This window comes from Salvelinus alpinus, chromosome 17, assembly GCF_045679555.1.
Source record: "Salvelinus alpinus chromosome 17, SLU_Salpinus.1, whole genome shotgun sequence".
Classification (NCBI taxonomy): Eukaryota; Metazoa; Chordata; class Actinopteri; order Salmoniformes; family Salmonidae; genus Salvelinus; species Salvelinus alpinus.
This window is the reverse complement of record NC_092102.1, coordinates 44351760-44366015: the sequence shown is the minus strand read 5'-3', so window position 1 is coordinate 44366015 and position 14256 is coordinate 44351760. Positions and strand designations below refer to the sequence as shown.

The 14256-nt window shown below is 44.9% G+C and overlaps 2 protein-coding genes across 8 annotated transcripts in view; one reads left to right on the top strand and one right to left on the bottom strand.

The window, feature by feature from the left end:
• The window catches only part of LOC139543006 (inositol 1,4,5-trisphosphate-gated calcium channel ITPR3-like), a 64972-nt gene extending 55953 nt beyond the window's left edge, over positions 1-9019 (top strand). For 3 of the 6 annotated variants that reach the window (XM_071349073.1, XM_071349071.1, XM_071349074.1), the window contains exons 47-58: positions 1649-1759; positions 1915-2107; positions 2666-2785; positions 3035-3207; positions 3372-3536; positions 3681-3870; positions 5808-5909; positions 6108-6229; positions 6379-6544; positions 6645-6805; positions 7259-7420; positions 8357-9019. In XM_071349073.1, coding sequence (XP_071205174.1) covers positions 1649-1759; positions 1915-2107; positions 2666-2785; positions 3035-3207; positions 3372-3536; positions 3681-3870; positions 5808-5909; positions 6108-6229; positions 6379-6544; positions 6645-6805; positions 7259-7420; positions 8357-8485 — 1794 coding nt within the window. In that variant the 3' untranslated portion in view covers positions 8486-9019. Of the gene's footprint in view, positions 1-1648; positions 1760-1914; positions 2108-2665; positions 2786-3034; positions 3208-3371; positions 3537-3680; positions 3871-5807; positions 5910-6107; positions 6230-6378; positions 6545-6644; positions 7070-7258; positions 7421-8356 lie in introns of those variants that run through there. The other 3 variants (XM_071349075.1, XM_071349072.1, XR_011668587.1) reach the window with 2 other exon arrangements.
• Positions 9020-9095: 76 nt separating this feature from the next.
• Positions 9096-12647, bottom strand: LOC139543010 (sorting nexin-21-like). Of its 2 annotated transcripts, none has more exons than XM_071349083.1 (4): positions 12447-12647; positions 11652-11931; positions 11133-11287; positions 9096-11058 (listed from the first exon to the last, which is right to left on the bottom strand). In XM_071349083.1, the coding sequence occupies exons 2-4, from the start codon at positions 11917-11919 to the stop codon at positions 10288-10290; spliced, it is 1194 nt and encodes a 397-aa protein (XP_071205184.1). In that variant the 5' UTR covers positions 11920-11931; positions 12447-12647; the 3' UTR covers positions 9096-10287. The 2 variants fall into 2 exon arrangements, with proteins under 2 accessions (XP_071205184.1, XP_071205185.1); XM_071349084.1 differs by having other exon boundaries at positions 11724-11931; positions 12447-12640.
• Positions 12648-14256: the final 1609 nt, after the last annotated feature.

Genomic DNA, 14256 nt, shown 5'->3' with positions numbered 1-14256 from the left:
GCAAGCTTCAGTAAAACTGGTTTTCTTATTAATTTGAGGAAGTTGTCCTGTGAACGGCCTCCCTTCACATTACCTCTACCTCTATGCTACAGCTGCTCGCATCAATGGTAGCAGACTCACTGCAAACTTTGTTTAACAACTGATTTTAATATAATAATAAGACAATTAGCAGACGCTTTTATCCAAAGCGACTTAGTCATGTGAGCATACATTTTTTTTTTTACATATGAGTGGGACCGGGAATCAAACCTACTATCCTGGCGTTGCAAGCACCATGCCGTCAAATGGGGATATTTGCATATCCGTGCTTCGTTTATATGCCGGGAAATGGTTTAACATAAAGCATGACTTGGAAATAGTAGCTGTGGATCTAGAATGTAAACACAAGCTGAATGGGGAAAGCCAGGATGTTTTGATTCACTAATGAAGCTCTCTGATGTTGTTAGTCCTACTCCAGTCTCCTTTTCAGATCATTTATCAACTGGTTTAGTTTAGTTGAATTTATTTGCACCAAAGAAAACAAGTGATAGACAAAACAGATAAAAATAAATAAATAGAACTGTGTGCAGGTTGGAAACCCGAGGGCTTATATGAAATCAACACTACAAAAAAAATAGGGGGTCCTCTGGGGGGGTTCAGCTGTACTCTGGGGGTGGGTGGGTCAGCTGTACTGTGGGGGAGGGGGTCAGCTGTACTCTGGGGGAGGTGGGGGGGGGGGGGGTCAGCTGTACTCTGGGGGGGGTTCAGCTGTACTCTGGGGGAGGTGGGGGGGGGGGGTCAGCTGTACTCTGGGGGGGTGGGGGGGTTCAGCTGTACTCTGGAGGAGGTGGGGGGGGGGTCAGCTGTACTCTGGGGGGGTGGGGGGGTTCAGCTGTACTCTGGAGGAGGTGGGGGGGGGGTTCAATTGTACTCTGGGGGGGGGGTCAGCTGTACTCTGGGGGAGGTGGGTGGGTCAGCTGTACTCGTGGGGGGGGGGTTCAACTGTACTCTGGGGGAGGTGGGGGGGGTCAGCTGTACTCTGGGGGGGTCAGCTGTACTCTGGGGGAGGTGGGGGGGGTTGTGTCGAAGGTGTTCAAACTATATATTTTTATACCGTTAAGTGTGTGTACATTACTGTATTTATACATGGGATACTGTTTTTCAGCAGGAAAGGTTCTGTTCACTTCCTGTAGCTGAACCTCTGTTTCTCCTGTTGACTTCCTGTAGCTGAACCTCTGTTTCTCCTGTTGACTTCTTGTAGCTGAACCTCTGTTTCTCCTGTTGACTTCCTGTAGCTGAACCTCTGTTTCTCCTGTTGACTTCCTGTAGCTGAACCTCTGTTTCTCCTGTTGACTTCCTGTAGCTGAACCTCTGTTTCTCCTGTTGACTTCCTGTAGCTGAACCTCTGTTTCTCCTGTTGACTTCTTGTAGCTGAACCTCTGTTTCTCCTGTTGACTTCTTGTAGCTGAACCTCTGTTTCTCCTGTTGACTTCCTGTAGCTGAACCTCTGTTTCTCCTGTTGACTTCCTGTAGCTGAACCTCTGTTTCTCCTGTTGACTTCCTGTAGCTGAACCTCTGTTTCTCCTGTTGACTTCCTGTAGCTGAACCTCTGTTTCTCCTGTTGACTTCCTGTAGCTGAATCTCTGTTTCTCCTGTTGACTTCCTGCAGCTGAACCTGAACAACAGACCTCTCTCTCAGATGTTGAAATCTACGGTGCCGGTGGAGATCGAGGAGCAGGACCCACTGGAGTTCTATGACCAGCACACTTCACAGATAGAGGTCTCCACAGCCACACTTCTCCCCTCAATTCACCCCGTACTACAGTAGTCAAGCTTGCTCATTGTGAATAGTCTGAAGTTCACTTGAACTGAAGTGCCGACTGCAAAAGACCACTGTCCTAACTTGTTGTCCCTGTCCGTCTGTCTTCCGGTCAGATTGTGCGTGAGGACCGCAGCATGGAGCAGATCGTGTTTCCCATTCATCCCATCTGTGAGTTCCTGATGGAGGAGTCCAAGTTCCGTGTGTTCAACACCACGGAGCAGGACGAGCAGGGCAGCAAGGTCACACACTTCTTCCAACAGGCCTCCTTCCTCCACAACGAGATGGAGTGGCAGAAGAAGCTCCGCAGTAAGCAAAAACAATTCAAGGAACTAACACTCGCACCTGTCTTTTCCTAGTAGGACTGACTTTGCTGATAACTACTTACTGAGGCCAAAATCGACTTACTGTGATATGTGGTTGTCCCAACTAGCTATCTGAAGATGAATATACTTACTGTCGCTCTGGATAAAAGTGTCTAAATTATAAAAATATAAGCTTGGCTCTTCTGATCCCCCTGTCCATGTTCTACTGGCTTTAATCTCTCTCTCTCTCTCTCTCTTTCTCTCTCTCTCTCTTTCTCTCTCTTTCTCTCTCTCTTTCTCTCTCTCTTTCTCTTTCTCTCTCTCTTTCTCTCTCTCTTTCTCGCTCTCTCTTTCTCTCTCTCTCTCTCTTTCTCTCTCTCTCTCTCTTTCTCTCTCTCTCTCTTTCTCTCTCTCTCTTTCTCTCTCTCTTTCTCTCTCTCTCTCTTTCTCTCTCTCTCTTTCTCTCTCTCTCTTTCTCTTTCTCTCTCTCTCTCTCTCTTTCTGTCTCTGTCTCTCTCTCTCTCGGATGCTGTGTGGTGATAAAAGGGTGTTTGTGTTTCAGGTATGCCGGTGCTGTTTTGGTTCTCTCGCAGGATGAGCACTTGGGGTAGCATCTCCTTTAACCTGGCGGTCTTCATCAACCTCATCATCGCGTTCTTCTACCCCTACGACTCAGGCCAAGGTGAGGCTTTGCTTGTGTGTGTCAGTGGAGGCTGTTGAGGAGAGGACGGCTCATAATAATGTCTGGAATGGAATGATACCAAACACATGAAAACCATGTTTTATAACAATGGCTGGAATGGAGTGGGATGAGCCGCCCTCCCCTCAGCAGCCTCCACTGGTGTGGGTGTGTTCCCAGAATCCTTATCCTGTGTACTTATTGAAGACAAAAGAAACTAAATGTTTCGTGTTGTGATTGCTGTCCCCCTAGGTGCGATAGACGACTCGATGCTGTCCATGCTGTTCTGGGGCTTCCTGGGTCTGTCTGTCATGGGAATGTTCTCCCAGGGCCACGGCCTCAGGCCCTTCACCGTGGCCCTTATACTGCGCTCCATCTACTGCTTTGGCATCGGCCCCACTCTCATCCTACTGGGCACCCTCAATGTAAGCCTCACTTGAGTCAATTCCAACTGGGAGACTAAGTGAAACATTTATGTGGAGGTTAGGATTGGCCTCGTAGGCCAGAGCCGGTTCTGTTAAACGTATTGATTAAATATGCTGAATATCAATGACAACATGGTGATCCAATGATCTGTTCCTCTCCACAGCTGATAAATAAGATAGTGTTTGTGGTGAGCTTTGTGGGCAACAACGGGACATTTATCATGGGCTACCGTGCGATGGTGATGGACGTGGAGTTCCTGTATCACCTGGCCTACGTTCTGACCAGCACCCTGGGCCTCTGTGTCCATGAGCTGTTCTACAGCTTCCTGGTGGGTGACCCTTATGACTCACAACATTATGTTAATAATATTACTGCCGATAAGTACCAATCACCTGGCAATACATCATTCAGCGTACACACACACATCTACATACCCTAGGATTTGTTTTTGCTCTTTTTGTTGTGTGTGTAGCTGTTTGATCTGATCTACCGAGAGGAGACGCTGTTCAACGTGATAAAGAGTGTGACCCGGAATGGGCGCTCCATCCTGCTCACTGCCCTGCTGGCCATCATCCTGGTCTACCTGTTCTCCATCGTGGGCTTCCTCTGCCTCAAGAATGACTTCATCATGGAGGTGGACCCACTGCCTCAGATAACCTCAGGTACTGGACCACGAGACTCAGACAGACCGTGCCGCAGACACCTGACTTACTGGACCATCACCAACTCAATTGCCTTGTGGTTAGAGTGTCCGACCTGATATTGGGAGTTCAACCCTCGGCCGAGTCATACCAAAGACTGCAGGAAATGGGACCCTGATGCACCTCTGCTTGGCACTCAGCATTAAGGAGATAGACTGGGGATAAGGCTCTGCAATAGACTAGCGTTCTGTTCAGACCTGGGTTTGTTATTTAAATACTTTGTGTATTTTAGTATTTTCAAATACACATCCCAAAACAAGTACTTTTATTTGAGTATTTGAATGCTTATTTTTAAAACCAAATAGTCAACCAAATTGTATTTCAAAGTACACTACACATACATACACCCCTTCCAATTAGTGGACTCGTCTATTTCAGCCACAACCGTTGCTGACAGGTGTATACAATCGAGAACACAGCCATGCAATCTCCATAGACAAACACTGGCAGTATAATGGCCTTACTGAAGAGCTCAGTGACTTTCAATGTGGCACCGTCATAGGATGCCACCTTTCCAACAAGTCAGTTCGTCAAATTTCTGCCCTGCTAGAGCTGCCCTGTGCTGTTATTGTGAAGTGGAAAAGTCTAGGAGCAACAACAGCCGCGAAGTGGTAGGCCACAGAAGCTCACAGAACAGGATCGCCGAGTGCTGTATCATGTAAAAACATCTGTCCTCGGTTGTAATACTCATTACTGAGTTCCAAACTGCCTCTGGAAGCAACGGCAGCACAATAACTGTTTGTTGGGAGCTTCATGAAATGGGTTTCCATGGCCGAGCAGCCGCACACAAGCCTAAGATCACCATGCGCAATGCCAAGCGTCGGCTGGAGTGGTGTAAACCTCGCCATCATTGGACTCTGTAACAGTGGAAACTTGTTCTCTGGAGTGCTGAATCACGCTTCACCATCTGGCAGTCCGATGGATGAGTCTGGGTTTGGTGGATGCCAGTAGAACACTACCTGCCCCGAATGCATAGTGCCAACAGTAAAGTTTGGTGGAGGAGGAATAATAGTCTGGGGCTGTAGGGGATAGGCCCTTTCCTGTTTCAGCATGACAATGTCCCCGTGCACAAAGCGAGGTCCATAAAGAAATGGTTTGTCGAGATCGGTGCCGAAGACCTTGACTGGCCTGCACAGAGCCCTGACCTCAACCCCATCGAACACCTTTGGGATGAATTGAAACGCCCAACCTCACTAATGCTCTTGTGGCTGAATGGAAGCAAGACCCCACGTCAATGTTCCAACATCTAGTGGAAAGCCTTCCCATGAGAGTGGGAAGGGGGAACCAACTCCATAATAATGCTCATGATTTTGGAATAAGATGTTCGATGAGCACATGTCCACATACTTTTGGTCATGTAGTGTACTTTCAAATACCTGGATTAAATCCATGGGAGTGTATTTGAGTCGTTTTTTTGCCAGTACATTCCAATATTCAACTACTTGTTTTTTCCAAATAAAGGTTCTTAATACTTGTATTGAAAAGTAATTGGGGGTGTACTTGTACATCAAGCTACCTCATGCTACAGGAACCGGATATAGGCTCCTGCTCATATGATACGTTATGGCACGCCAAGGCTTGTGCAAGGCTAATTACCTTACTGGACCATCAGACAGCTAGCATTTACTAGCAGTCAGCGTATGGACGGTACAATAAGACATGATAAAAAGCAAACATGTATGGTCATTGGTCAGTGTATGGCAGGGCTCTACAGGCCTGTTCCTGGAGAGCTACGGTCCTGTAGGTTTTCGCTCCAACCCTAATCTAGCGCACCTGATTCTAATAATTAGCTGGTTGATAAGCTGAATCAGGTTATTTACAAAAACAAAAAAAGTACTTTATGTTCAGTGTATGGTATACTATAGGGTTGGGATTTAATTTGGGATCATCTTCTGCAGGGCGACATGGCAATGAGGAAGCATCCCAAGACTTCCTGAACACCTGCAGTAGAGATGGAGTCAGCTGCACTGCCAAGGCAGGACTGCCTGCTGAACCTGAGGGTTAGTCTCTATTTATTGTCTCTACTTAGTAGGTAATCTATTGCTCCTTTAATTGTTAAGTCACCCTCATCGTATGACGGGTTTGGATAGGAAATACATGTTAAATAATATAAAACACATTTTGGATGGATGATTTGTAGAATGTGCTTTAAAAAGTCTGGTGTGAGCGGTACATAGCTAAACAATTTTACTGTTTAGCAGAGGAGAACAATTCGGAGCGGGCCTGTGACACTCTGCTCATGTGCATTGTCACTGTGCTGAACCACGGCTTGAGGAACGGTGGAGGGGTGGGAGACGTGCTACGCAGGCCCTCCAAAAATGTACGAACGAAGACCCACCACACACATTAACCTACTTACAATCCATTTAGTAACAATCAGTATCACTTCATGTCAAAGAGTACAAAATGTTCCACAAGCCAACATTCATATTTACATTTGAACAATTTACGTCATTGCGTACCTTGCAGGAGCCACTGTTCCCAGCCCGCGTCATCTACGACCTCCTCTTCTACTTCATTGTCATCATCATCGTACTCAACTTGATCTTTGGTGTCATTATCGACACCTTCGCTGACTTGCGTAGTGAGAAACAGAAGAAAGAGGAGGTCCTCAAAACCACCTGCTTCATCTGTGGTGAGACCAATAGATTTTTGAAAGGAACAAAAAAAGAAACATTGTGTGATTATGAGCTCATGTTCTGCAATCTAAACATTCAAGCTGAAACTCCCTGCAGGTCTGGAGAGGGACAAGTTCGACAATAAAACGGTGTCTTTTGAGGAGCACATAAAGTTGGAACATAACATCTGGAACTACCTGTATTTCATCGTACTTGTTCGCGAGAAGAACAGGACTGACTACACTGGGCCAGAGAGCTATGTGGCCCTCATGATAAAGGTACAGTAATAGAAGAACAGGACTGACTACACTGGGCCAGAGAGCTATGTGGCCCTCATGATAAAGGTACAGTAATAGAAGAACAGGACTGACTACACTGGGCCAGAGAGCTATGTGGCCCTCATGATAAAGGTACAGTAATAGAAGAACAGGACTGACTACACTGGGCCAGAGAGCTATGTGGCCCTCATGATAAAGGTACAGTAATAGAAGAACAGGACTGACTACACTGGGCCAGAGAGCTATGTGGCCCTCATGATAAAGGTACAGTAATAGCTGGTTGAGTTCTATTTTAATTGGAAACACAACCACCTCTAGAATAACTCTCACTGAAACCAGTTTACAACATATCCTTATTAGTAGTAGCATTGGATACCTTCGTCTCTGGGGTCATCTGTTGCTAGGGAAGAGCACTGCCACTGATTCTACATGTCCTCCCCCCGTCTGTCTCAGAGTAAGAACCTGGACTGGTTCCCCCGCATGCAGGCCATGTCCCTTGTGGTGACGGACGGAGACGGTGACCAGAACGAGATGAGGAACCTGCAGGACAGACTGACGTCCACTATGAACGCGGTCAGCCAACTCGCAGGACAGCTAACAGAGCTCAAAGAGCAGGTATAACACACAGGCCTAGATTCAATCCGTATTGCAGAAGATCCACTCTATAGTGCGATTGAAATTTAAATGCAATGTTCTCGTGTTTGCGAAGCCTTCATTTACGGTTAAACGCTGCATGTCAGCTCAATCGGAAATGACCTTTTTAAATTTCAAATCGCACGATGTCACGGCTCTTCAGCAGTACGGATAGAATCTAGCCGTCAGAGATATTTTTTTTATTTTTTTTATTTTACCGTTATTTTACCAGGTAAGTTGACTGAGAACACGTTCTCATTTGCAGCAACGACCTGGGGAATAGTTACAGGGGAGAGGAGGGGGATGAATGAGCCAATTATAAACTGGGGATTATTAGGTGACCATGATGGTTGAGGGCCAGATTGGGAATTTAGCCAGGACACCGGGGTTAACACCCCTACTCTTACGATAAGTGCCATGGGATCTTTAATGACCTCAGAGAGTCAGGACACCCGTTTAACGTCCCATCCGAAAGACGGCACCCTACACAGGGCAGTGTCCCCAATCACTGCCCTGGGGCATTGGGATATTTTTTAGACCAGAGGAAAGAGTGCCTCCTACTGGCCCTCCAACACCACTTCCAGCAGCATCTGGTCTCCCATCCAGGGACTGACCAGGACCGACCCTGCTTAGCTTCAGAAGCAAGCCAACAGTGGTATGCAGGGTGGTATGCTGCTGGCAATATATTGAGGAGCTGGCCAGCTCCAGAACAATATACAGTGCACTTATTCACATCTCTTATCCAGGGAAAATAGCATACTATAATAATGACAAAATAATAGGAAACCTATGATGCTGATCTATTTTGGAGAAAGAATTGTAGAAATAGTACAATTTGGTGAACTGATGTCCTCATGATATAGGCTAGTGTTTCCAGGAGGATTGGCCTGGCTGGCTGACATACTGTTTCCTGTGTAGATGACGGATCAGAGGAAGAGGCGGCAGAGGATGGGCTTTGTGGATGTCCAGTCAGGAGGAGGAGCTGGTGCTGCTAGCATGTCCCCCAGTGTTGCTGGAGTAAACCATCAGATGTTCAACAAAACCTGATTGATGTCGTCTTGCTTTGCCAAAGACTACCAAGATCAGCCAACACTCTGTGATGGAATCATCAATCACATGTTAAACATGTTTTTAGTTGTGACTGATGCTGACAGGACTGAGTTATTGAGGTTGGGTTCTTTGTAAATCCACTCCATTTGTTTCTCCTTAAAGGGCTTCAACGCTTCCAGTAATGTCTGAAGAAAGAAGAACATTATCAATCTCTGTTCTTGGTCCATGCATGTTAATGTAATCAGAGCAATTGATTAATGGCATTGCACTGTTGCAAACACACCTCAGATGACAACATTGGAAAGTGATACTACGGCAAAGCAGGAAGCAACACGTCCATCCATTATATCAGAAATATAGTAACAATTTACAGATTACTACAGTAGGTCCATGACTAGCACCAAATGTTTGTCTGAAGCATGCAGAGATTGTCTACTTGTCAATGTCTCCATTGTATTGGCCCCTCTTAGAGAAATGGAAACTTGAATGTTATCTTCTGAAAGCGCATCAGTAAAATGTATTTGATTTTAACTGTGTTTTTACTTCTATACAACATGCCAGTAATAGTATGCAATTTCTTCCAAATGGAGAAAGTAAAAGCCTTCACTACATTTTTAGGATAGATTTATTCAACGAAATACATTCCAATAATGTTAATACATAGACAAAGGACATAACTGAGGAAGTACTCTGAAAACAGAATTTGGTTAAGTATACAGAGTTAAGGCTAGAGTTCACAATATAAAAAAGGCACTTTGAAATGCATTGTTGCAAGTGCTTAGTATTTCATCTAGGCTAACAATCATTTTTACATTCGTTTGGAATTGTCACTCAAGCAATTAAAGTATGACAACTACAGCCTATTCTTTCAGAGTAGGAAGGTACCTTTTTTGCACTTAAATCACAGGGTTACTGTGCTCTGTAATACAGGACCTATTTCAGTTAGATCATACCTCTAGTCTAAAACATTCTCACTCACACACTTCCAGCGGTGAATTCAGATTTGGCTCCCTCCCTATGCCCCCGCACTCCCCCTTATGGCATATGAAGGGGACCAAATCTGAGAATTGGAACTCAACGTAGACTAGCATGCTTTTCCCTCATGTAAGTCTATACTGACAGTGACTAAAATCTAAAAGTACAGAGGCTGCATACTCGTGAAGCATTTCAATAAAACACATTCTCTGAATAATCTGGGCTATTAACAATTCCCTAAGGTTGATTAAAATTCCTTGACAGATTTAACAGGTAGGAGTGCTTTGTCGAGAGCTCAGACATCTATTGTTTTCCCTTAATTCTTTACTGTGTAAACAAGCAAATAATACCCACGTGTAACAGGTGGAAAATGTGCCTTTGAAAATCCCTGTTCCCTTATCAAAATGAACTGTGATCCTTTTATCCTAAAAGTGATTCATCCATTCACATCAAGATTCTGAATGGCATAATTAAAAGAAAAAGGTTTTAAAAGCAGCAGTACTTGAAATATTGACCTGGAAAAATACGATGTTTAATAAAAATATTAGTATTTGCTACAAAGCAGCTGTATCATAAATATAATGATTGAAATAACTTTAGTGTTTTCAATTTACAAGGTAAAGCTAAGTGATTACATGGAACTATAGAGACATTCTATACAATGTGATTGTTTTCTGCTTATTGTGTATGACTTGGTCAGTTGAATGTCTAACAGTCCAGACTCCTGTAGAAAATACATGTCAAAAGAGACCAAATACCTCATTACTAGGCTAGGCTACATGAAGTGCATTCCTCATAACTAACTGAGTACCATTATCTTCGGGTTAAGTGGTGTCGTCCCGTTTGACCTTGGCCTTAGTGTTTCCCTCGCTCTCCACCAGGTTTTCCTTCATCAGGTACTCCTTCAGGCTGGGCTGGTTCCCTACATCAGCCCCAGAGTCCTGGATCTCCTGTAGCAGCACCTCCCACCGCCGCTTATCCTTGGAGATCTTCCACGACAATCTGACGTTGGTCTGGAGGAGAGGGATGAGCAGTGGGTGAAAGAGGTGCTGCTGCAGGGCCTCCGGTGAGGGGGCCACGTCCCTCAGGGCTCGGTCACAGTGCTCTTGGGCCTCCCCCAGCTGCTCCAGCTCCTGGAAGCAGGTCACCAGGGCCAGCAGGGTGAAGAGCCAGTGGGTGCCCTGCTGGTGATGAGGCTGCTGCTTTCCCTGCTGCTCACAGCCTAGCTTCTCCTGGAGCCTCAGGCCATTGAGCAGAGGGCCCAGGGCCTCCTGGTAACGGCCCACACGCATCAGCATCTGGCCAGCCTGCAGGTCACCCAGGTAGAAAAACTCCAGAAAGGTGGGCGAGCGCCGCAGCTCAGCCAGCGAGTGCATGTGGGTCAGGTACTGCTCAAACGCCCGGCTCCGCTTGGCGATGGTCTCTGCCACAAAGTTCTTACGCAGCCTCTTGCGGGGGAAACAGACACGCTCCATGTGGTCCCCATGACGACGGCGAAGGCGGCTGTGCAGACGCTCGAAGTCGGTGTATCGCCGGGTGATGACGGCGGGGGTTTTGTCAAACATCCCAGACTGGATCACATGGATGGTGTAGAGCTGAGGAGAGGGAGAGATGTCACACACAGGCTTAGCCAGGGACTAGACTTTCATCTCTGCTGTTTCACACTTACCACATACTTGGAGGAGCTCTCTGGCACCACACTGGCATCAGTCACTTCAAACACCAGCTTCTCAGGCACAGTGCAGCTTAAGCTCCTCCAGCTCTCCTGCAGCTGACATGTGAGCAGGGATGAGACTCCAGGAGACAGGTCCACTGGGCTGGTGTCTGAGGAACAATGAGAGACATCAGCTCAGACTGCCCTAAAACCGCTCATCTAAACTGAGAAAGATCAGACTGAAAAACCTTCAGTAAAATTTGCAGTTTCAAGAAAACAGGACACCGTGGAATGAATGCTATTGTTATTCTGGTCAGACTGTTTCAGTTGACTGTGCCTAATAGTACATCATTGTCCATACACAATCACAGTTGTGGATACTCAGCAGCACCTCATATTCTACTGCTTTCATTCCTGCACCTCAGAATATTAGCTCAAAAAGGATTGCAAAGTTCCTGCAACTAAATATAAAACAGTACCAGCACTGAAATGAGTACTGGCACCTATTTTAGTTGCTGCTAAGGTCTACATTACCTGTACTGCTGAATCCATCCTCTACGGACTCTCCAAGGAAGTCTGAATCACTGTCTGGTCCGGAGGCCTCACCTGGGTCTTCTGATTCCATGGCGCTCTCCCCATCGAAGCAGAGTGTTCCCCCAAGCCGCTCTGAGAGACACTCTGTGTCATCTAACTCAGAACTCTCTGGGAAGCTGTCCTCTGGTACATCAATTGGCTCACTAGCGACTACTTCTCCTTCTTTGAACAGTGTCCGTCGCAGTCTGTCCAATAGCTTAGAAGCCATTCCATCAGACCACTAGGAAATAGTTTGACATTTCATTTGATTTCAGAGAGTATGCTTTAGTGTACAACCTACAAGAAATCCATGTCGGTGTAAGTCATCTTATAATAGTAGTAAATATCAATCATTATTTCGTATGGTAACAACTCAGATCAACTACGTTAGGTGACTAACGTTACACCCCCAGCTAGAACGTTTGAATGGAAACGTTGTAGTTTATGAATAACGGAATTGGCTAGCTCGCAAGACTACCTAAACAGGATTACCTAACTTTACCCACGTTTAAAATGTCAACGTCAGTGGGGGACGTCCCAAGGATCCCGATTGCAATTACCATCTAACTAATAGGTAGCGAAGCTAGCAAATAATACAAATAGATAACGTTAGCTAGCTAGCAAGTCAAATCGGCTTATTTAACTAATTAACTTGTTAACGTAGCTATAGCAACGAGTCAGCATGCTACTGTAGCTAGGAAAAAACTATTTAGCTAAAAAGTAGCTATAGCTAACGGAGTTGTAACTCTAACTCACTGTTATGATGGATCCGTAAAGCACCCAGCCTTATTTCATCAGCATTATGCCGCTTCGGTCTCTCTCCCAAACTTATTTAGGACAGTCTGTCCGACCTCTTTACCACTGGATACGGCCCTGAATTTCTTCTTCTTCGGGAATGTGTTGGCGGATCGCATCCAATTCAAGGTAGATTCACCGCCACCTACTGTACTGAAGTGTGAGGCCATTCACGACCTACCTACATTTATTTGAATTGGGGAAATTAAAAATTACCCTGCCAACTATTAGCCCTCTCTCTAAAAAAAATTACTGAATATATATACATATATATAATAAAACAAAACGTTTTATAATAATAAAATACCACCCCATTCCACCCTATCAATCACATTTATTTATAAAGCACTTTTTGCATTTGATTATTTTTCTCTATTTAACTAGGCAAGTCAGTTAAGAACAAATTCTTAATTACAATGACGGCCTACACTGGGCAAACCCGGACGACGCTGGGCCAATTGTGTGCCGCCCTATGGGAGGGCCCAATTGTAATACAGCCTGGATTCAAACCAGGGTGTCTGTAGTGATGCCTCTAGCACTGAGATGCAGTGCTTTAGATCGCTGCGCCACTCGGGGGCCCTATATCAGCAGATGTCATAAAGTGCTGAACACAAACCCAGCCTAAAACACCAAACTGCAAGCAATGCAGATGTAGAAGCACGGTGGCAAAGAAAAACTCCCAAGGAGAACCTAGAACCTAGAGAGGAACCAGGCTCTGAGGGGTGGCCAGGCCTCTTCAGGCTGTGCCTGGTGGAGAATATAAGAGTACATGGCCATGTAAGGCCAGATTGTTCTTCAAGATGTTCAAACATTCATAGATGACCAGCAGGGTCAAATAACAATCACAGTGGTTGTAGAGGGTGCAACAGGTCAGCACTTTGAGAGTAAATGTCAGTTGGCTTTTCATAGCTGAGTTTTCAGAGGTCAAAACAGCAGGTGTGGTAGAGTCATACTCCATTGTCATACTCCATTGTCATACTTGAGTAAAAGTAAAGATACCTTAATAGAAAATGACTCAAGTAAAAGTGAAAGTCAGCCAGTATTTACTACTTGAGTAAAAATCTAAAAGTATTTGGTTTTAAATATACTTAAGTATCAAAAGTAAATGGGATTGCTAAAATGTACTTAACCCTTGTGTGGTGTTCATGTTTTTGGTATTCACCCAATGTTCGCGGGTCTGATGGACCCACAACATTATTGGGTTTTTAAAACAATACAGCCATAACTAACAATTTACGTAAAAATACTTAATAATTAGATGTTGACATATCAATTACAAGCAATATAGACAGCATACATGGTTAATATTTGCCATTTAGCTCTGCTAGATCACATTTATCAATAAGTATTATTCGTTTTTTTTATATAAAATGTTGATTTTTGTCAACAAAAATAATCAACAAGTGGGTGGAATAAATCATGCTTATCTTGAACAAATATAAATGAAACAAGGTGTTCATCACTATTGATGTTTATTGCTTTGAACTGAACAAAGTGGAAGGACACATTTTACATACAGTATATTATGGAAATGATAAATGAGCCCCATTGAACACAAATGAAGGTCGGTCTACACACCACATGAGACAGAGTTTTACTGTGTGTGTGTTGCAAATGTATTTCTTTCACTTGATGCATGTGTACTGTGTCTTCCTGCCCTTCTTGGGTCCACACACATCGCAGCACTTCTTCTTGTTGCTACCGGCTGTAGTCCAGAATGATGGAAACACTTCGTTCAGGAGTTTTACTAACATCTCACTCACTCACTCAC